General features: G+C 47.6%; 3 protein-coding genes across 6 annotated transcripts in view; 2 read left to right on the forward strand and 1 right to left on the reverse strand.

Moving 5' to 3' along the window:
• Positions 1 to 15046, reverse strand: part of LOC121849968 (T-complex protein 1 subunit alpha-like) — a 28388-nt gene extending 13342 nt beyond the window's left edge. The window contains exons 1-3 of the mRNA XM_042339607.1: positions 15028 to 15046; positions 13720 to 13837; positions 12279 to 12422 (exon numbers count right to left, since the gene is read on the reverse strand). Coding sequence (XP_042195541.1) covers positions 12279 to 12422; positions 13720 to 13819 — 244 coding nt within the window. The 5' untranslated portion in view covers positions 13820 to 13837; positions 15028 to 15046. The remainder of the gene's footprint in view (positions 1 to 12278; positions 12423 to 13719; positions 13838 to 15027) is intronic.
• On the forward strand, positions 1604 to 8033 carry LOC121849971 (acetyl-CoA acetyltransferase, cytosolic-like). 4 transcript variants are annotated; one of them, XM_042339621.1, is made up of 4 exons: positions 1604 to 1676; positions 5896 to 6013; positions 7336 to 7479; positions 7987 to 8033. In XM_042339621.1, exons 1-4 carry the CDS (start codon positions 1635 to 1637, stop codon positions 8016 to 8018), a joined length of 336 nt encoding a protein of 111 aa, XP_042195555.1. In that variant the 5' UTR covers positions 1604 to 1634; the 3' UTR covers positions 8019 to 8033. The 4 variants fall into 4 exon arrangements, 3 of the variants coding, with proteins under 3 accessions (XP_042195555.1, XP_042195561.1, XP_042195562.1); XM_042339627.1 differs by lacking the exon at positions 1604 to 1676 and adding an exon at positions 4224 to 4287; XM_042339628.1 differs by lacking the exon at positions 1604 to 1676 and adding an exon at positions 5308 to 5432.
• Positions 15047 to 17069: 2023 nt separating the features above from the next.
• Positions 17070 to 22312, forward strand: part of LOC121849966 (acetyl-CoA acetyltransferase, cytosolic-like) — a 236732-nt gene continuing 231489 nt past the window's right edge. Inside the window, exon 1 of the mRNA XM_042339595.1 lies at positions 17070 to 17126. Within this exon, the coding sequence (XP_042195529.1) occupies positions 17085 to 17126 (42 nt within the window). The 5' untranslated portion in view covers positions 17070 to 17084. The remainder of the gene's footprint in view (positions 17127 to 22312) is intronic.

Below are 22312 nucleotides of genomic sequence, written 5' to 3' on the forward strand. Positions count from 1 at the left end.
ATAAAAGGACATTAAGCTTTGTGACTCAGTTTATATTATTTTTCTACCAGTTTAGAAGGTGATCTATTCCATATTGAAATCCTCCGACTTTTCCAAATAAAAACATCCTTGTTTTCGCTCTCTGAACAATTTGCATTCATATCGCACCCCCCCCAAAACAAATGCTCCTGACACTGCCGGGTTCAAGACCTTTCCGATGAAATATAAACCATGTCTCTACATCAATCGGTTATTACGTGATTGTTAGATACATAGACAGACAGACAGACATCGTTTTATTAGTTTATAAGATAAAATGTCTGTCTGTTTGTCTGTGTGGCAATCTATATTCCATATTGGCTCCTTTGGTTTCAAGCGTAGCTGCAACAGGTCCAGCTAGTATATTATAAAATGTAGAGACTGTGTGTTTTGGAGGAAAGACAGAGACAGCTCCAGTCAGCCAGCACGGCTCCCAGCTATAAACGCAATGCATGCGTACATACGTACTCTGTAATGCACGATGCCACAGCGCTACTTTGACTCGGTGGCCAGGAACGATGAAGATACCCGAAAACAAATATACCCATGTCACTCCAAGTTTCAAGACCCTTCCGATGAGGTATAATTCATGTCACTACGTCAATCGGTTAGTGAGATCCTTCTTGAAGCACAGACAGACATTGCTGTTTTATTTGTATGCATAATAATAATCCTTGCATTTGATATAGCGCTTTTCATGTGGTCAAGATGTCTCAAAGTGCTTCACAGAATATACTGTAAAGTGAATTGACTGTATATTAGTGGGCAAAACACAGCAGCCAATTGTGCACAGCAGTATCCCACAAACAGGTGTGGATTGAAGTGACCGATATTAATATTGTTTTTTTCTTGAGGGATTATTATCAGGCGTGTGGAATAAGGAAACTTGCCCACGGTTTGGCACTGCCAGGAATCAAACTCCGGTCTCTCGCTTGTGAGGCGAGTGTTCTAACCACTGAGCTACAGGTCTCCTGTATATATAGAAGATATATACATATCATTTACACATTACAAAAGACTGCAAGAATAGGGTAACCGTGATAATGCCCCAGACAGAGTGACCAATGCTGGAATCAGCAACTTTATTGGCTGTTCACGATTTGCAGCTTTTCTCCCACCTAATTATACTTCTCAGGCTTTGTCAGAACAATTATTCATTCCCCTGTGCTCTCTTCTTCAATTCTGCGAATTGTCTCCGAACTACTTTTTCAATTTAGTGGTTTTAATCTTCTAGAAAAGAAAACTCCCCAAAAGAGTGCAATTTAGATAGGAGCTGCATATGAAATGGTCTACAGAAGTGGTTATAAAAAGCAGCAGGAAGTATAAAGCACACCAGATGCTGTGATGGGGGAGGGTTTCTGGAGGATGAGATCAGATGGTCGAAAGGCCTTCTTCATTCAAATCGATCTTGTGATGACTGGACTGAGCTGACAAAATACTCAGCACTGTAACTAAAAGCAGTAGCACTGGGGATTTGTCAGGGGCCGGGCCTGCAAGATACTACACTGTATACATTGGAGATAATTTTTTATGTACAGCTAATGCATTACTGTACATCAGCAAGGTCATCAGTCACACAAGGCGGAATATTCTCTATCCCAAGCATACAACTGCTAATGCCACAGATATTAGCAGGGCAGCAAATAAATGGGAGTTCAGTAAGTTGTACATGTTTTTCTTACTTTTTAACAAGTATCAGTTCATCATCGCATATCCTTTCTTGAACCAGGACCGGCCCTTGCAGGGACCGGCCCTTGCAGGGACCGGCCCTTGCAGGGACCGGCCCTTGCAGGGACCGGCCCTTGCAGGGACCGGCCCTTGCAGGGACCGGCCCTTGCAGGGACCGGCCCTTGCAGGGACCGGCCCTTGCAGGGACCGGCCCTTGCAGGGACCGGCCCTTGCAGGGACCGGCCCTTGCAGGGACCGGCCCTTGCAGGGACCGGCCCTTGCAGGGACCGGCCCTTGCAGGGACCGGCCCTTGCAGGGACCGGCCCTTGCAGGGACCGGCCCTTGCAGGGACCGGCCCTTGCAGGGACCGGCCCTTGCAGGGACCGGCCCTTGCAGGGACCGGCCCTTGCAGGGACCGGCCCTTGCAGGGACCGGCCCTTGCAGGGACCGGCCCTTGCAGGGACCGGCCCTTGCAGGGACCGGCCCTTGCAGGGACCGGCCCTTGCAGGGACCGGCCCTTGCAGGGACCGGCCCTTGCAGGGACCGGCCCTTGCAGGGACCGGCCCTTGCAGGGACCGGCCCTTGCAGGGACCGGCCCTTGCAGGGACCGGCCCTTGCAGGGACCGGCCCTTGCAGGGACCGGCCCTTGCAGGGACCGGCCCTTGCAGGGACCGGCCCTTGCAGGGACCGGCCCTTGCAGGGACCGGCCCTTGCAGGGACCGGCCCTTGCAGGGACCGGCCCTTGCAGGGACCGGCCCTTGCAGGGACCGGCCCTTGCAGGGACCGGCCCTTGCAGGGACCGGCCCTTGCAGGGACCGGCCCTTGCAGGGACCGGCCCTTGCAGGGACCGGCCCTTGCAGGGACCGGCCCTTGCAGGGACCGGCCCTTGCAGGGACCGGCCCTTGCAGGGACCGGCCCTTGCAGGGACCGGCCCTTGCAGGGACCGGCCCTTGCAGGGACCGGCCCTTGCAGGGACCGGCCCTTGCAGGGACCGGCCCTTGCAGGGACCGGCCCTTGCAGGGACCGGCCCTTGCAGGGACCGGCCCTTGCAGGGACCGCCCCTTGCAGGGACCGGCCCTTGCAGGGACCGGCCCTTGCAGGGACCGGCCCTTGCAGGGACCGGCCCTTGCAGGGACCGGCCCTTGCAGGGACCGGCCCTTGCAGGGACCGGCCCTTGCAGGGACCGGCCCTTGCAGGGACCGGCCCTTGCAGGGACCGGCCCTTGCAGGGACCGGCCCTTGCAGGGACCGGCCCTTGCAGGGACCGGCCCTTGCAGGGACCGGCCCTTGCAGGGACTGCAGGGACCGGCCCTTGCAGGGACCGGCCCTTGCAGGGACCGGCCCTTGCAGGGACGGCCCTTGCAGGGACCGGCCCTTGCAGGGACCGGCCCTTGCAGGGACCGGCCCTTGCAGGGACCGGCCCTTGCAGGGACCGGCCCTTGCAGGGACCGGCCCTTGCAGGGACCGGCCCTTGCAGGGACCGGCCCTTGCAGGGACCGGCCCTTGCAGGGACCGGCCCTTGCAGGGACCGGCCCTTGCAGGGACCGGCCCTTGCAGGGACCGGCCCTTGCAGGGACCGGCCCTTGCAGGGACCGGCCCTTGCAGGGACCGGCCCTTGCAGGGACCGGCCCTTGCAGGGACCGGCCCTTGCAGGGACCGGCCCTTGCAGGGACCGGCCCTTGCAGGGACCGGCCCTTGCAGGGACCGGCCCTTGCAGGGACCGGCCCTTGCAGGGACCGGCCCTTGCAGGGACCGGCCCTTGCAGGGACCGGCCCTTGCAGGGACCGGCCCTTGCAGGGACCGGCCCTTGCAGGGACCGGCCCTTGCAGGGACCGGCCCTTGCAGGGACCGGCCCTTGCAGGGACCGGCCCTTGCAGGGACCGGCCCTTGCAGGGACCGGCCCTTGCAGGGACCGGCCCTTGCAGGGACCGGCCCTTGCAGGGACCGGCCCTTGCAGGGACCGGCCCTTGCAGGGACCGGCCCTTGCAGGGACCGGCCCTTGCAGGGACCGGCCCTTGCAGGGACCGGCCCTTGCAGGGACCGGCCCTTGCAGGGACCGGCCCTTGCAGGGACCGGCCCTTGCAGGGACCGGCCCTTGCAGGGACCGGCCCTTGCAGGGACCGGCCCTTGCAGGGACCGGCCCTTGCAGGGACCGGCCCTTGCAGGGACCGGCCCTTGCAGGGACCGGCCCTTGCAGGGACCGGCCCTTGCAGGGACCGGCCCTTGCAGGGACCGGCCCTTGCAGGGACCGGCCCTTGCAGGGACCGGCCCTTGCAGGGACCGGCCCTTGCAGGGACCGGCCCTTGCAGGGACCGGCCCTTGCAGGGACCGGCCCTTGCAGGGACCGGCCCTTGCAGGGACCGGCCCTTGCAGGGACCGGCCCTTGCAGGGACCGGCCCTTGCAGGGACCGGCCCTTGCAGGGACCGGCCCTTGCAGGGACCGGCCCTTGCAGGGACCGGCCCAGGGGTGGGGTGATTGGCAGGGAGGGCGGGGCGGGGCGGATTGCCTGGTGCCACCCCCACCCCTCCTCCCGCACTCGGTGCAGCGCAATGAGTGGGAGAGACGCTGTTGTGATCCTCTCCGCAGCGAGAACCGCAATAGGTAACACAGAGAGAGCAGCGCCACAGCCGGACAGCGGGGGGNAGACCCCCGGACACTGGGGGGAGACCCCCGGACACTGGGGGAGACCCCCGGACACTGGGGGGGGAACCCCGGACACTGGGGGGAGACCCCCGGACACTGGGGGGGGACCCCGGACACTGGGGGGGAGACCCCGGACACTGGGGGGAGACCCCCGGACACTGGGGGGACCCCCGGACACTGGGGGGAGACCCCCGGACACTGGGGGGGACCCCCGGACACTGGGGGGAGACCCCCGGACACTGGGGGAGACCCCCGGACACTGGGGGCCCGGACACTGGGGGAGACCCCCGGACACTGGGGGGGGGGGGGGGGGGGGGGGGGGGGGGGGGAACCCCCGGACACTGGGGGGGAGACCCCCGGACACTGGGGGGGAGACCCCCGGACACTGGGGGGGAGACCCCCGGACACTGGGGGGGACCCCCGGACACTGGGGAACCCCGGACACTGGGGGGGAGACCCCCGGACACTGGGGGGGACCCCCGGACACTGGGGGGAGACCTCCGGACACTGAGGGGGACCCCCGGACACTGGGGGTGTGTGTGTGTGTGTGTGGAGGCGCTGCTCCGGAGGCGGATTTCCTGCAAACAGCTGAAGGATAATTGAAGCTGTTTGTGCCTTCACCATCACTGTTACTATCACCATCGCGCCCCCCCCCCAGCCCCCCCCAGCCCCCCCCCAGCCCCCCCCCCAGCCCCCCCCGCCCCCCCCCCCCAGCCCCCCCCCAGCCCCCTGCCCCCCCAGCCCCCCCCAGCCCCCCGCCCCCCCCAGGCCCCCGCCCCCCCCCCCCCCCCAGCCCCCCCCCTGCCCCCAGCCCCCTGCCCCCCCAGCCCCCCCCCCCCCCAGCCCCTGCCCCCCCAGCCCCTGCCCCCCCAAGCCCTGCCCCCCTGAACCCCCCAGCCCCCTTCCCCCCCCAGCCCCTGCCGGGGAGATAGGTTGAGGGATTGTGGAAAGAATAATAATAAATAATAATAATAGGGCAAAAGGTGCTGTTAAGGGTGGCTGGGGGTGGGGAAAGGGGGGCTGTGGCTGAAGTTGGCAGTCAGTGTTGTGAAGATGGAAGAACGTCAACTTGATAAGCCCCCAGATGAAAGGTTGAAGATGAGGTTTGAATAAATCGTTGATTTGATATTCTGTACTGTCTCCGTGAGCTGACGTGAGCCAATGCCTGAAGTGCGGAGATGCTGACGGGAGCCAAGCAGGAAAGCCTTTGTCTTGTCAACATTAGAAACATAAGAAATAGGAGCAGGAGTAGGCCATTCGGCCCCTCAAGCCTGCCCCGCCATTTAATAAGACCATGGATGATCTTCTAACCTAATTCCAGTTACCCGCCCTATCCCCATATCCCTTAATCCCTTTAGTTTTTAAAAATCAATCTCAGTCTTGAATATGTTCCATGACATCCTGATGGAAGAGCTCCCTCTTTCACCAATACTGGTGCCAGTGGTCCACAAAATAAGGCATTATACAAATGCAAGTTCTTCCTTTTCTCCAGCCAGATCTTGTTGCATGTGGAGTCCCAGTACACAGCAAGTACACTTAGCTAAAACCTGCTTCTTTTAATCACAGGCTCCACATGTGGTTCCAATGCGAGTTGGGGTCAAAGTAGGAGACATGTCCCTTCAGGATACCATTCTGTGTGATGGCCTAATGGACGCCTTTTATAACAACCACATGGGTGTAACAGGTAAGAACTGTCACTGAATAAATACAAGGTTTGCATTTAAGTACTGGAAATTAATTGCATTTCCCTCTGTTTTCTAACCTCTCTGAGGATCTGTGGCGTTTAGTTCTAAGGCTACCAGCTGCCCTCCAGTATCTCATTAAAGTGGCCGTACTTCATGTGTGAATCCGAGTGGTAAAGGGTCACTGGGCTGTTTGACCATGAGAGGAGATGGAATATCACAGGCAAGTCTCTTCCTGTCCACACACAAGCACCTTCCAGCCAGGACCATTGAATGTGATAAGAAGTGGGAACACTGGCTGTATTTTTCCTCCTACTTATACAAACTAATTGTAACATCCCATCTGCTGCCAAGCTGACACCAGGTAACCTGGCACAAATCTGTGTCTTCCAAGTCTCAGTTCAACGCCAGGCAGTGCCTTTGTCAACCAAGTGCTCAAAGAGAGCAGCTTGGGAATGGAGCAATCTATATGCAGGGTTTGATAAATTTATAAGATAGTATTGTTCTGATTAAAAATGGGGGGCGTTATTTGAATAGAAAATGTTCTTTTTGTTTCTATTTAATCATGTATTGTAACCATTTCTTAAAATTAGATCCTGAAATAATGGGCAGAATGTGTTTGAGCTCAGATTGCAATCCAAAGTGCCTGTTCCCAGCCTCCAAGACACAGTCGTGTATTAACTACCTCAGCTGTGGAGGTGCTCATCGATGATTGGAAAAATGTGAACAAATTTACTGGAACAAACCTGAATCCTTTCTGAAGTTCAAAATATGGAGGAGGTTAATTCTGTTCTGAACTGTAAAGGGAACATGACTGTTGACTAAAGATGTTCCTACAAAATACACAGTCACTACACACTTCATAGTTGTGAAGCACTTTAAACATCCTCGCGAATAGAAACATACTATTCTTGGTGGAGACCCAGGCATCCTACATGACTCAGCCAACTTAAGACCAAAAGATTCTGTGGTTGAATTCCTTGGAAGCTCAAGCTTTTAACCTTTTTAGAGCAACAATATATCTTTAAAATTATCCTCTGTGGTGACAGATAAGCAAAGTCACCCGAGGGCAGTACTTTTACACTGTGATGACTGGCCTAACAGAAGCCAGGAAGGTGTGTGTTATCCTAAAACCACCTTGGAGGGTGTGAATGTGTGAACCAAAGCTGTGCAAGCTCATAGAACGGACGTAGATGTAAAGTAGCATGTTACTTGATAGCCATCATTATGTATTGCTACGGTCTCTTGGCCATGCACATATTTATATAAAGGTTTGAAGCTACAGAACGTTTCCCGAATTACTTTTCTCGTCCTCTCGATGCAGCTGAGAACGTGGCGATGCAGTGGCATGTGAGTCGAGAGGAGCAGGACAAGTTTGCTGTACAGTCCCAGAACCGAACTGAGGCAGCACAGAAAGCTGGCTATTTTGAAAAAGAAATTGTTCCTGTCTCCGTCCCTTCCAGGAGAGGTATGTGCTGTACTCCTAGGAGGAGAGATTTTGAGACTGACTGGTTCATCTGCACGAGCGCGTGTGAGTGCGTGAAGGAGAAGGTTTCAGAAAGTTGCATATTCTAAGCTTTTTCAAGCCTCAAAAACAAATGTCATAGAGGGGACCTCTATAGAGGTATATAAGATGCTGAATGAGATTGAGACAGTAAACCTACAATAATATATTCAGATATACCAAGCCAGCAGAAAACACGGTACAGGTTCAGAGTTGTAAAGGACATTATTTAGGACACACAACAAGAAGTGTTTCTTTACACGTTGCTGCAACTGCAGTAGATTACCAGGAGGGATGGCAGAAGCTAGGTTGCTGGACACTTTTTTAAAAAAAACTATGCGGTAATGAGAGATGATAGCATGGATATTCTGGAAGGCTCAGATTGAATAGGCCGAAAGGTTTTATTTATCCAAACCTCTTTTGTGATCTTATGTTATCCAGTCTGCCCTGAACCCTATGGGCTTGCAAGAGGTCTTCCAAACTATTTGGCACTCAACCAGTGACTGAAGACCTTGCTGATGTCTTCTCAGTAATGCATTAGCTGAACATAAAAAATCATCTCCAATGTATACAGTGTAGTATCTTGCAATGCTACTGTTAATGTTGCAGAATTGAAAAAGATGTTGGGATTGTAATTGTGTTGAATCTTTTTTTATATTGACTGCACAGATGCAGATTAAATTTGTTGTGCATATAAATATAATCCAAGCAGTTTCCTGATGAAAGTAGAACTGTCACATCTATTCCTGGTTTAAGTCGGCAATGAATATTGTTTTGCATAACAGTATATAAGCAATAGGTATTGTTCATTCAGGAGCAGTGCACACAAAGTTTGTGATTGAAAAAGGGATCTAGATTCTGATTTCTAAAAGTGAGGTATAAATTGATGCTGACATTTTAAAATGAGTTTAACCCAACCCTCACAAGTACTATTGTTGTAAAGTTTAATTTGAATTTTCCATACAAAGGCCCGTACTTCTGCATCAATCATTCTGCGAGGAGCAAATGATTTCATGTGTGATGAGATGGAGCGCTCCCTACATGATGCACTCTGTGTTGTGAAGAGAGTGCTTGAGTCCAAGTCTTTAGTTCCAGGAGGTGGGGCTGTGGAAGCTGCACTCTCCATCTACCTGGAAAACTATGCAACTAGTTTGGTATGGGTTTAATTGTATTTCAAGATTATTGGGGGAGGGCACTTTTACCGTATGCTTTGAGCTGATTAACCAGGGATTACTGTCCCTATTAATTTGCAGTATTAAAAATTATTTTAAGAAAATAAGTTAAAAGTACTTCATGTATTTAACTGTTGGTTGTCTTTTTGTTTAGGGATCACGTGAACAACTTGCCATTGCAGAATTTGCCCGGGCCATGTTGGTTATTCCTAAGACTCTGGCAGTGAATGCTGCTCAGGATTCTACAGACCTTGTTGCAAAGTTGCGTGCATTCCACAACGAAGCTCAGGTCAATCCTGATCGCAAAACTTTGAAATGGTAAAAATTTTATTGTACTGTGGTCTGCAAAAGATTGTGACTTGAGACCCATTGTTGTCTGAATCAGCGATGAAACTAAATTTGAACATTGTTGCAATTCATGAGCAATCATTGATTTTTGGTGACCTGGTGCCCCAGATAGCAGTAAAGTGCAAAATTGATTTTCTCCATCTTGTTAAAGTAACTTTTATGGCTGAGTTGTCAGAATTCAATCGGAAATTATGAATGTTTTACTAATATTGTAGTGACTGGCTATTAAAACAGTGTTAATCAAATTGACATTTTGCTTGTGCAGGATTGGTCTTGATTTATTGAATGGGAAGCCAAGGGACAACAAACAAGCTGGTGTCTTTGAGCCTACTATGGTTAAAGTCAAGAGTCTGAAGTTTGCAACAGAAGCTGCTATAACCATCCTGCGAATTGATGATCTCATCAAACTTTACCCAGATGAAAAGCAAGACAAAGGAAAGAGTTACCAAGATGCAGTTCAAAGTGGAGAGCTTAATGGCTGAAGCACCTGAGTTCTAAAATCAGCTATTATAATTTATGTTTAACTCTTGGCATCCATCAGGTGCTTCTTGTACTTCTGTTCTAGATTGAGCAGCTTGTCATACTTGTCTGAAATTCAGTGCCACTTGTTTAGTGCTCTGTTTAATTTACTATGCTTGTTTAGTGCTATTTGGCACAAACCGGATTTAAAAGACCTCTTACTTTGTTACCTATAGTCAACTCTTTCAAGTTATTTGTGCAAAATTATTTCCTGTACATTGACAGTTGTGCTTCAAGCTCCTTCAGAAATAAAATGTGACAGTTGTCAAGTGATCAGCCCATCTATGTAGGGAGCTGTTAAGAGACCACCTTAATTTCATGAATAAACGTTGATGTTGTGCTTCTGGTCTTTTCAAATCTAATTAATTGTGTATGTTATTTCATTGTGGACATGATTTCTCCCTCACACAAATTCACTGGGGAAAACATTAATTAAAAATACTACTGGGGAAGGATGTAATAAGGCACTATATCAAATACAAGGATGATTATTATCTCCCCAAATAAGTAACCTCTCTGATTCTTGGTTGCTGATCTTACCATGGGGAATGATAAAATGCTCAAAAGTATTAGGGCAGCATTTGTAAATCAATTAAAGCAAAATTAAAATACAATGAATGTTCCCCTGCTTTCTCACATGTATTCAACCATCTTGCCCTTCTATAAATACTGGCACTTGATGTAATTTGAGAGTCAGTTTACAAGATTCAGCAATGGTACATTGAGCAATTTATTTCATAAAGAAAAAAATGGTCAATCTGAATTGAGAGATAATAGGAAGGAGTTTATGAATTTTAACAAAAGTATGGATTCCACATACACAATATTACTATGATTTCAAACTTCAGTACTTTTAATCAAATATTTAAAAGTTACACTAATTTTCAGAACCATTTTATGTGGACTGAAGTTTTGAATAGTTTTAAAACCTACCTACTTTACACATTCATTATAAAAACAAAATGCACCTACATTTCATTGGAATCAGGCTGTAACCTCTAAAATAAAAGCTCAATTTTATCCAGTCAGTAGCTTAGCTGCAGAGTATCTTCAGTTCTTGTAGTAAAATTTAGGTGTAATTTATTGCCTTTCAACACACATAGCTATTCCCATTCCACCTCCTATACACAAAGAAGCAATGCCACGCTTTTTTCCTGTTCTCTCCAGTGCGTAGAGAAGTGTAACCAGAATGCGGCACCCAGACATTCCCAGAGGGTGACCTAAAGCAATAGCACCACCTTGGATGTTTACCTAGAAAGACAAACACAAAAAATGCATTTTTTTAAAAAAGAGGGAAAACCTTTTCCCTAATTTTCTCCTTACTCCACTGGCCTGCTTCAGGTCCCCTGCCTATCCTACCATCAGCAGTCAGGCTTTCAGCCTATCTGCTCTCACTTTGTGGAACTCCAACGAGAGCCCTATCACCTCAACTCTCCCTTACCTCCTTCAAGGTCCTCAAAACCTTCCTCTGACCGGTCATCTTCCTGGCCCCCATCCCTCCCGAATCCAACCCCAGCTTGGATGCACACCCTCGACTGCAGTGGCTTGGGACATCCTCCCGACATGAAAGGCGCTTTATAAATGCAATTTGTTGTTTTATTACATCCCACATTGACCCATTGGGTGAATCAGGAAGTAAAAAGGATCAATTGCATTTAGTTGTAGTGCCAATTTTTATATCTACATTTCTCACCTTCTCTGGGTTTATACCCAGTTCCTTGACAACAGCTACAGACTGTGATGCAAAAGCTTCATTGATTTCGAAGAGATCAACTTCATCCAGCGTCCAGCCGGCTTTTTCTACCTAGAATAAATAGTAAATCTAAGTCATTACCCTTGAATCTGAAGATGATGGAATGCACAGTGGGTGAATCATTGGTTGAAAAGAAAACAATCTACTTGACCCTACTTCAGGGGGACACAATTTGACCGCTCCTCAGTCAATGATATCAGCCATGTGAGGAGTGACCGAGCAGACCTTTTCCAAATGGGAAAGGGAGATACCTGGAGTTGAGCCATGACCCCAGTCTCGTCTCCTGCAGGTGCAAAAAAAAAAAAAAAAAAAAAAAAAAAAAAAAAAAAATAAAGTTTTTTTTTTTTTTTTTTTTTTTTTTTTTTTTTTTTTTTTTTTTTTTTTTTTTTTTTTTTTTTTTTTTTTTTTTTTTTTTTTTTTTTTTTTTTTTTTCTGGAGCAGCACATCCTGAGCCATGACCAGTCTCGTGCCCATGCTAAAAAAAAAAAAAAAAAAAAAAAAAAAAAAAAAAAAAAAAAAAAAAAAAAAAAAAAAAAAAGTGAAAAAAAAAAAAACAATAGACAAAAAAAAAAAAAAAAACCGGCACAATGGCTTCAAATATGCTATATTCTTGGTAGTGTCAGCAACCTAGCTTCTGCCATCCCTCCTGGTAATCTACTGCAGTTGCAGCAACGTGTAAAGAAACACTTCTTGTTGTGTGTCCTAAATAATGTCCTTTACAACTCTGAAACTGTACCTTGTTTTCTGCTGGCCTGGTGTATCTGAATATATTATTGTAGGTTTATTTTCTCAATCTCATTCAGCATCTTATATACCTCTATAGAGGTCCCCTCTATGACATTTGTTTCTGAGGCTTGAAAAAGCTTAGAATATGCAACTTTCTGAAACCTTCTCCTACATGCACTCACACGCGCTCGTGCAGATGAACCAGTCAGTCTCAAAATCTCTCCTCCTAGGAGTACAGCACATACCTCTCCTGGAAGGGACGGAGACAGGAACAATTTCTTTTTCAAAATAGCCAGCTTTCTGTGCTGCCTCAGTTCGGTTCTGGGACTGTACAGCAAACTTGTCCTGCTCCTCTCGACTCACATGCCACTGCATCGCCACGTTCTCAGCTGCATCGAGAGGACGAGAAAAGTAATTCGGGAAACGTTCTGTAGCTTCAAACCTTTATATAAATATGTGCATGGCCAAGAGACCGTAGCAATACATAATGATGGCTATCAAGTAACATGCTACTTTACATCTACGTCCGTTCTATGAGCTTGCACAGCTTTGGTTCACAGATTCACACCCTCCAAGGTGGTTTTAGGATAACACACACCTTCCTGGCTTCTGTTAGGCCAGTCATCACAGTGTAAAAGTACTGCCCTCGGGTGACTTTGCTTATCTGTCACCACAGAGGATAATTTTAAAGATATATTGTTGCTCTAAAAAGGTTAAAAGCTTGAGCTTCCAAGGAATTCAACCACAGAATCTTTTGGTCTTAAGTTGGCTGAGCCATGTAGGATGCCTGGGTCTCCACCAAGAATAGTATGTTTCTATTCGCGAGGATGTTTAAAGTGCTTCACAACTATGAAGTGTGTAGTGACTGTGTATTTTGTAGGAGCATCTTTAGTCAACAGTCATGTTCCTTTTACAGTTCAGAACAGAATTAACCTCCTCCATATTTTGAACTTCAGAAAGGATTCAGCTTTGTTCCAGTAAATTTGTTCACATTTTTCCAATCATCGATGAGCACCTCCACAGCTGAGGTAGTTAATACACGGCACTTTGGATTGCAATCTGAGCTCAAACACATTCTGCCCATTATTTCAGTATCTAATTTTAAGAAATGGTTACAATACATGATTAAATAGAAACAAAAAGAACATTTTCTATTCAAATAACGCCCCCCATTTTTAATCAGAACAATACTATCTTATAAATTTATCAAACCCTGCATACAGATTGCTCCATTCCCAAGCTGCTCTCTTTGAGCACTTGGTTGACAAAGGCACTGCCTGGCGTTGAACTGAGACTTGGAAGACACAGATTTGTGCCAGGTTACCTGGTGTCAGCTTGGCAGCAGATGGGATGTTACAATTAGTTTGTATAAGTAGGAGGAAAAATACAGCCAGTGTTCCCACTTCTTATCACATTCAATGGTCCTGGCTGGAAGGTGCTTGTGTGTGGACAGGAAGAGACTTGCCTGTGATATTCCATCTCTTCTCATGGTCAAACAGCCCAGTGACCCTTTACCACTCGGATTCACACATGAAGTACGGCCACTTTAATGAGATACTGGAGGGCAGCTGGTAGCCTTAGAACTAAACGCCACAGATCCTCAGAGAGGTTAGAAAACAGAGGGAAATGCAATTAATTTCCAGTACTTAAATGCAAACCTTGTATTTATTCAGTGACAGTTCTTACCTGTTACACCCATGTGGTTGTTATAAAAGGCGTCCATTAGGCCATCACACAGAATGGTATCCTGAAGGGACATGTCTCCTACTTTGACCCCAACTCGCATTGGAACCACATGTGGAGCCTGTGATTAAAAGAAGCAGGTTTTAGCTAAGTGTACTTGCTGTGTACTGGGACTCCACATGCAACAAGATCTGGCTGGAGAAAAGGAAGAACTTGCATTTGTATAATGCCTTATTTTGTGGACCACTGGCACCAGTATTGGTGAAAGAGGGAGCTCTTCCATCAGGATGTCATTGAACATATTCAAGACTGAGATTGATTTTTAAAAACTAAAGGGATTAAGGGATATGGGGATAGGGCGGGTAACTGGAATTAGGTTAGAAGATCATCCATGGTCTTATTAAATGGCGGGGCAGGCTTGAGGGGCCGAATGGCCTACTCCTGCTCCTATTTCTTATGTTTCTAATGTTGACAAGACAAAGGCTTTCCTGCTTGGCTCCCGTCAGCATCTCCGCACTTCAGGCATTGGCTCACGTCAGCTCACGGAGACAGTACAGAATATCAAATCAACGATTTATTCAAACCTCATCTTCAACCTTTCATCTGTGGGGGCTTATCAAGTTGACGTTCTTCCATCTTCACAACACTGACTGCCAACTTCAGCCACAGCCCCCCTTTCCCCACCCCCAGCCACCCTTAACAGCACCTTTTGCCCTATTATTATTATTATTATTTATTATTATTCTTTCCACAATCCCTCAACCTATCTCCCCGGCAGGGGCTGGGGGGGGGGGCAGGGGCAGGGGGTGCGGGGGGGGCGGGGGCTGGGGGGGGGAAGGGGGCTGGGGGTTTCAGGGGGGCAGGGGCTTGGGGGGGCAGGGGCTGGGGGGGCTGGGGGGGCAGGGGGCTGGGGGGCAGGGGGCTGGGGGGGCAAGGGGCTGGGGGGGCGGGGGGGCGGGGGCTGGGGGGGGCAGGGGCTGGGGGGGGCAGGGGCTGGGGGGGGGCAGGGGGCTGGGGGGGCAGGGGGCTGGGGGGGGGCAGGGGGCTGGGGGGGCAGGGGGCTGGGGGTGCGGGTGACTGGGGGGGGGGGCAGGGGGATGGGGGGGGGGGGGCGCTGTGGTGATGGTAATAGTGATGGTGAAGGCACAAACAGCTTCAATTATCCTTCAGCTGTTTGCAGGAAAAAGCAGCGCCTCCACACACACACACACCCCCAGTGTCCGGGGGTCCCCCCCAGTGTCCGGGGGCTCCCCCAGTGTCCGGGGGTCTCCCCCCAGTGTCCGGGGGTCTCCCCCCAGTGTCCGGGGGTCCCCCAGTGTCCGGGGGTCCCCCCCCAGTGTCCGGGGGTCTCCCCCCAGTGTCCGGGGGTCTCCCCCCAGTGTCCGGGGGTCTCCCCCCCAGTGTCCGGGGGTCCCCAGTGTCCGGGGGTCTCCCCCAGTGTCCGGGGGTCCCCAGTGTCCGGGGGTCTCCCCCCCGCTGTCCGGCTGTGGCGCTGCTCTCTCTGTGTTACCTATTGCGGTTCTCGCTGCGGAGAGGATCACAACAGCGTCTCTCCCACTCATTGCGCTGCACCGAGTGCGGGAGGAGGGGTGGGGGTGGCACCAGGCAGTCCCTGCAAGGGCCGGTCCCTGCAAGGAAACTTGTCCAAGGTTTCGTCCTGACCTGCCTGGAATTGAACCCAGGTGTCTCGCTTGCAAGGCGAGTGTTCTTACCACTGAGCTACAGGACTCCAAAGTCCCGCCGAGATCCATACTGTTACTTGCATTTGGCATAAAAGGACATTAAGCTTTGTGACTCAGTTTATATTATTTTTCTACCAGTTTAGAAGGTTATCTGTTCCATATTGAAATCCTCCTACTTTTCAAAATAAAAACATCCTTGTTTTCGCTCTCTGAACAATTTGCATTCATATCGCCCCCCCCCCAAAACAAATGCTCCTGACACTGCCGGGTTCAAGACCTTTCAGATGAAATATAAACCATGTCTCTACATCAATCGGTTATTACGTGATTGTTAGATTCATAGACAGACAGACAGACAGACATCGTTTTATTAGTTTATAAGATAAAATGTCTGTCTCTTTGTCTGTGTGGCAATCTATATTCCATATTGGCTCCTTTGGTTTCAAGCGTAGCTGCAACAGGTCCAGCTAGTATATTATAAAATGTAGAGACTGTGTGTTTTGGAGGAAAGACAGAGACAGCTCCAGTCAGCCAGCACGGCTCCCAGCTGTAAACGCAATGCATGCGTACATACGTACTCTGTAATGCACGATGCCACAGCGCTACTTTGACTCGGTGGCCAGGAACGATGAAGATACCCGAAAACAAATATACCCATGTCACTCCAAGTTTCAAGACCCTTCCGATGAGGTATAATTCATGTCACTACGTCAATCGGTTAGTGAGATCCTTCTTGAAGCACAGACAGACATTGCTGTTTTATTTGTATGCATAATAATAATCCTTGCATTTGACATAGCGCTTTTCATGTGGTCAAGATGTCTCAAAGTGCTTCACAGAATATACTGTAAAGTGAATTGACTGTATATTAGTGGGCAAACCAATTGTGCACATCAGTGTCCCACAAACAGGTGTGGATTGAAGTGACCGATATTAATATTGTTTTTTTCTTGAGGGATTATTATCAGGCGTGTGGAATAAGGAAACTTGCCCACGGTTTCGCACTGCCAGGAATCAAACTCAGGTCTCTCGCTTGTGAGGCGAGTGTTCTAACCACTGAGCTACAGGTCTCCTGTATATATAGAAGATATATACATATCATTTACACATTACAAAAGACTGCAAGAATAGGGTAACCGTGATAATGCCCCAGACAGAGTGACCAATGCTGGAATCAGCAACTTTATTGGCTGTTCACGATTTGCAGCTTTTCTCCCACCTAATTATACTTCTCAGGCTTTGTCAGAACAATTATTCATTCCCCTGTGCTCTCTTCTTCAATTCTGCGAATTGTCTCCGAACTACTTTTTCAATTTAGTGGTTTTAATCTTCTAGAAAAGAAAACTCCCCAAAAGAGTGCAATTTAGATAGGAGCTGCATATGAAATGGTCTACAGAAGTGGTTATAAAAAGCAGCAGGAAGTATAAAGCACACCAGATGCTGTGATGGGGGAGGGTTTCTGGAGGATGAGATCAGATGGTCGAAAGGCCTTCTTCATTCAAATCGATCTTGTGATGACTGGACTGAGCTGACAAAATACTCAGCACTGTAACTAAAAGCAGTAGCACTGGGGATTTGTCAGGGGCCGGGCCTGCAAGATACTACACTGTATACGTACACTGTACATCAGCAAGGTCATCAGTCACACAAGGCGGAATATTCTCTATCCCAAGCATACAACTGCTAATGCCACAGATATTAGCAGGGCAGCAAATAAATGGGAGTTCAGTAAGTTGTACATGTTTTTCTTACTTTTTAACAAGTATCAGTTCATCATCGCATATCCTTTCTTGAACCGGCCCTTGCAGGGACCGGCCCTTGCAGGGACCGGCCCTTGCAGGGACCGGCCCTTGCAGGGACCGGCCCTTGCAGGGACCGGCCCTTGCAGGGACCGGCCCTTGCAGGGACCGGCCCTTGCAGGGACCGGCCCTTGCAGGGACCGGCCCTTGCAGGGACCGGCCCTTGCAGGGACCGGCCCTTGCAGGGACCGGCCCTTGCAGGGACCGGCCCTTGCAGGGACCGGCCCTTGCAGGGACCGGCCCTTGCAGGGACCGGCCCTTGCAGGGACCGGCCCTTGCAGGGACCGGCCCTTGCAGGGACCGGCCCTTGCAGGGACCGGCCCTTGCAGGACCGGCCCTTGCAGGGACCGGCCCTTGCAGGGACCGGCCCTTGCAGGGACCGGCCCTTGCAGGGACCGGCCCTTGCAGGGACCGGCCCTTGCAGGGACCGGCCCTTGCAGGGACCGGCCCTTGCAGGGACCGGCCCTTGCAGGAATGAACTGTAAATAGTCAAGATCAAAGATTGGTTTGGTCAAGAGGATTCTTCATCTTTTTTATTCTCCGCCTTCTAGAATATCTGCCCTCATGTCTTTCCATTACAGCATCAAGCTGTTCCTTAAATAATAATCCTTGCATTTGATATAGCACCTTCTCAAGTTGTTGAGTCGTCTCAAAGCACTTCCCAGAATATCCTGTGAAGTGAATTGACTGTATATTTTGTGGGCGAAACGCGGCAGCCAATTGTGCACAGCAGTGTCCCCCAAACAGGCGTGGATTGAGTGGCCAAGCAACTGACCTTTTGATTACCTTTCATAACCCTGCACCTTCGATTTGTTGCTCTGGTGCCTCGAGGGCTTGATGAGAGTGCTGTGTATGGCCCAGAACCCATTCCGAATGACCTGCAGCGAAATTACATTTACACACAAGTAATTAAAAGAGAGAACACTTTAGTAGCTCAGCATTGCCCCCCAGAGAGCTATGCTGAGTGGTTAGGCAATACAGTTTGTTCCTGTTACTGGCCACAAATATACTTGTTCCACTTTGGATTAATGCACATAAGTCCATGTGCAGGTAAATAGAAAAAGAGACGAGTGCCAGCAAGCTGTGTACCGGCTGTGAAGATGTTGTGACATGAGTGAAATTATCACTCAGTTATTAAACTTATGAAAAAAACTTCCATGTGAGCCCCCATCCCTCTCCACAGCCATCGTGTAGGACCAAAACAAAGAAGAATCATCACTAGTTTGAGAGACAAAACAGAGGGAGCGGGAGAGACTGAGATGGAATAAAAGAAAGAGCGGTGGGGAGGGGACCTGCCATTATGTCACTCACTTGTCACATTTTTGAACAAATTGTCCCAATTGTTCGGGTGTAAAATATAACTACCTTCCTTCAAACACCCACAGTGACAAGCTTCTGTATAAATTCAATCCTGAGTTCGACAGAAAAACTCACATCTTCCTTTATTCCACAGGTCAAGTGACAAGGATTGAGGAGCAATGCTGTCTTTATTTTGCTCTGTAACACCGCAGATCTCAAATGTTATTTGAGCCCAAAGAGAATGAATGGGAAGGAGAATACATTTGCCACACGTTACGATCAATGTAGCAAGCGATGATGAGCGTACACCGCATACTATATTTAGAACACATTTCAATTTTGGTGTAGAAATTAAATAAGAATCTAACAGATGGAGTATCTCTCTTTAGGTTTAATACTATCTATGCGAAATGACACAGTGTTACTCAAGCAACAGGGCACAATTGATTGCAAACGTCATGTAGAAGGATAAGGGCAGAGAGGTAGGTAAAGCATCAAGTGTTTGATTAACTCAGGGTTTTCTATTCCAGATGGAATACATGTATTTCTTCACACAGCCGGAACAGGTTACCAGGGAGAGGGGCTGGGGCCAGGTCACATTTCACAAACTGCATCATCCTGTGATAAGTAGACAATAGGATTGAGATCAAATGGGCCAAAGGTCATTCTTCATCTGAATCTTTCTCGTAAACCTATTTGCACAGACATAATGTAAGGGTCTAAACTGAGATATATCTTAATGGAAATCTCTAATGAGGAATCTGAATTGCGCATGGAGCACCATATTACATCCCACCCCCACCCATATTAAATAAAGAACTGATTGCAGGGATAGTGATGGATTCAGCCATGAAATTTGCAACTTTTTGTACATGTCTCCGATGTTTCCGATGTGTCCAACGGCACATCATTTTGCCAATGGAAAAGGGCTTCAAACAGTAGAGATATAATGGACCACCATAGATAGGATGACCATACCACCTGATTTGTGGAGTCCTGTAGCTCAGTGGTTAGAGCACTCGCTTTGCAAGTGAGAGACCTAAGTTCAATTCCAGGCAGGTCAGGGCGAAACCTTGGGCAAGTTTCCTTACTCCACACAGAGCCTAATAATAATCCCTCCAAAACCAAAAACAATAATAAATTGGTCATTTTCATCTACGACTGTTTGTGGGACATTGCTGTGTGCATTGGCTGCCGCGTTCGCCCACAAATATACAGTCAATTCACTTTACAGTGTGTTCTGTGAAGCGCTTTGGGACGTTCTCCCGACGTGAAAAGCGCTATATCAAATGCAAGGATTATTATTATTATTATTATTTCCAAGGACAGTCCCCAGATGAGGTATTGTGTCCCTGGGGCAAAATTTGCCCAGACTCGAGTTCAGCAACAAAATGCGCAAGAGCAACTAAATTCTAAAACAGCTACACTCATCAGAGAAATGCAGCATTTAATCCAACAAACTTCTCCAGTAACTGCAGAACATCAGTGATTTTGGTGAGTTCAGGTTTATTTTATATATATGTGTCCCAGCATTTTGTTACAAAAGATGATCACCTTAAAGGTCATCGTACAAACGGCAGAGGAAAGAAAGTTTCTCTAAGCAGGAAACTGACTTGCTATTTGTGAAAAAAATCTCTTTGGAACAACCGAGGAACCTCCTGAGTTCAAAGAAGTATGTTGTGCTGAGCAAGAACTGAACAAACATTATGACCTGTTAAATAAATTTGCAAAATACTACAGATGCTGGAAATCTGAAACAAAAACAGAGATCGTTGGGAACACTCAGCAGGTCAGGCTGAAAGGAAGAAAGGAAAGTGAGTCAAAGTTTCAAATCCAAAGGGTCAAGGATCCGAAATGTTGACCCACTTTCCTTTCTCCATAGATAGTGCCTATTGAGTGTTTATAGTGATCTCTGTTTTTGTTGTATGGCCTGTTAACCCGTTCAGGAAGCTGAGTTTTGATCAGTATATTTACTTGAGCGAAAAACGTGCTGTTTTATTATTCGAAAGAACAAATGGCCCTGAAAGAACATTTTGTAGAGATAAAACGAAAAGTCACGAAGGCTGGAAATCCTTAAAAAAAACACAGAAAAGCTGCAAACAATCAGATTTTAAGTTATGATTGACACCAAAAACAGATTGGTCAAGAATCGCAGGGTAATTTTTTTTCAATGTTCCCAGAAACTATTGACTCTGGGGAACTGTTGGAGCAGGGGCTGAAACAATGCTGGTATTCTCTTAGGATCAATCTCCTTTGGTTATGGGGAAGTTTCTGTTCTGATAAGATGTGGAAGGTAAGTATCTGTATTGTACAGGGCCTGTTGTCTCTGTGACTTTGATACACATGCATCTATTATAGTTTCATTCCCAGTCACTGTCATTATCGACTTTGACAAGTAGACAGGCACACAGCTGGAAAAACAAATGAGCTTCTTGTACTGTCACATTGCCAAGAAATAACTAGGATAGGGCTATTTTCCTTATCTAGCACGTTACATGCTGGCTCATTACTTTTGAGACTAGTTGAGTTAAACACAAGAATCTTGTGTATGCATGGTTCACAGGTGAATAACAGCAAGGTTCTGCGGGGATCCGTGTGGAACCATACCCTCGTCCAAGGAAAAGAAGAGTCAAACATCTTCAGAAGTGGACGGCAGGAGGGAAAAAAATTGGGATGAAAAAAAAGGGTGTAATGTCAGAAACTACAGCTGAAGATTATCATGTACATATTTATAGCCAGTCAACTAATGATTCCACTTGTCATATATTTGACAAGTGGAATAATTAGCTGACTGGATATTTGAACACAACATATTGAGATATATGTGCACGTTCTTTCTTGGATTAGTCTCAGGAAAGTCCAACATATCAGAATATTTAATTAGACCGAATATGAGAGCCATGTGCTACATTAACATAATTAGTTTTGTTTTGAGATACAGTAATGTGGTAAGAGTATTATTTCCACATACGGCAAACAATTATGAGATGTTGAGGAATTGTTTTGACTAAAGACACTTTCTGTTTCCCAGACATTATTGGGATTCATTCTTTGCAACACAGAAGAATTGAAAAGCAATTGAAGTACAACTTCAGATCCTCATTAATCTTTTATACATAATGGACATTGTAACCTGTTGGATGAAGTTTATCACTTTACCAAAAAAAAATATTTTTTATTAAAAAAATTTATTGAAAGTTTATCACTTTTACCAAACCTTTAGCCTAGAAAGGAAGAAGCTTAGGGCTGCATTGAAATTCTGCCCTTTTTGCTTTAATTATTTCTCCTTCTCTTACACCCGTTTAAATCTTTCTGCCTTGAGCACAGGAGTCATAAAAATGACCTATTGACCAATAAGATTTATTGTTTTCAAGAAAAATAATTTAATATCTGTATTGTTTGGGAGAGAGAAAGACTATGCATCATTTTTAGCACAATGTAGTTTATAAATCATATAAAGATATGTTTACCATGACCTATGAATTGACACTCAAATGTCATATTGTTTATCTTTTTTAAATGTAATGTATAGTCAGTGGGGGTGACTTCTAACTTACTTTTTATCTAATATTTGTTTTCTTGGCTTGATCAATTGTCGGCTTTTTTTCATTAAAGAGTCATTTAAGAGTGGACCTAATAGACCTAAAAGGCATTTAAAATTATAAAATGGTACAAAAGGGTTAGCATAAGTAGGCTGTCTTGAGACCATAGTCAGTGAACACAAGTATAAGATAGTGACTTGTCAGGAGATCAAAAACCCAGGAGGAACGACTTCACGCAGACGGTAGTGAGATTTTGGAACTCACTGACTGAAGC

The sequence above is a fragment of the Callorhinchus milii genome, unplaced genomic scaffold (genome assembly GCF_018977255.1).
Source record: "Callorhinchus milii isolate IMCB2004 unplaced genomic scaffold, IMCB_Cmil_1.0 Scaffold1, whole genome shotgun sequence".
In the NCBI taxonomy this organism is placed as follows: domain Eukaryota; kingdom Metazoa; phylum Chordata; class Chondrichthyes; order Chimaeriformes; family Callorhinchidae; genus Callorhinchus; species Callorhinchus milii.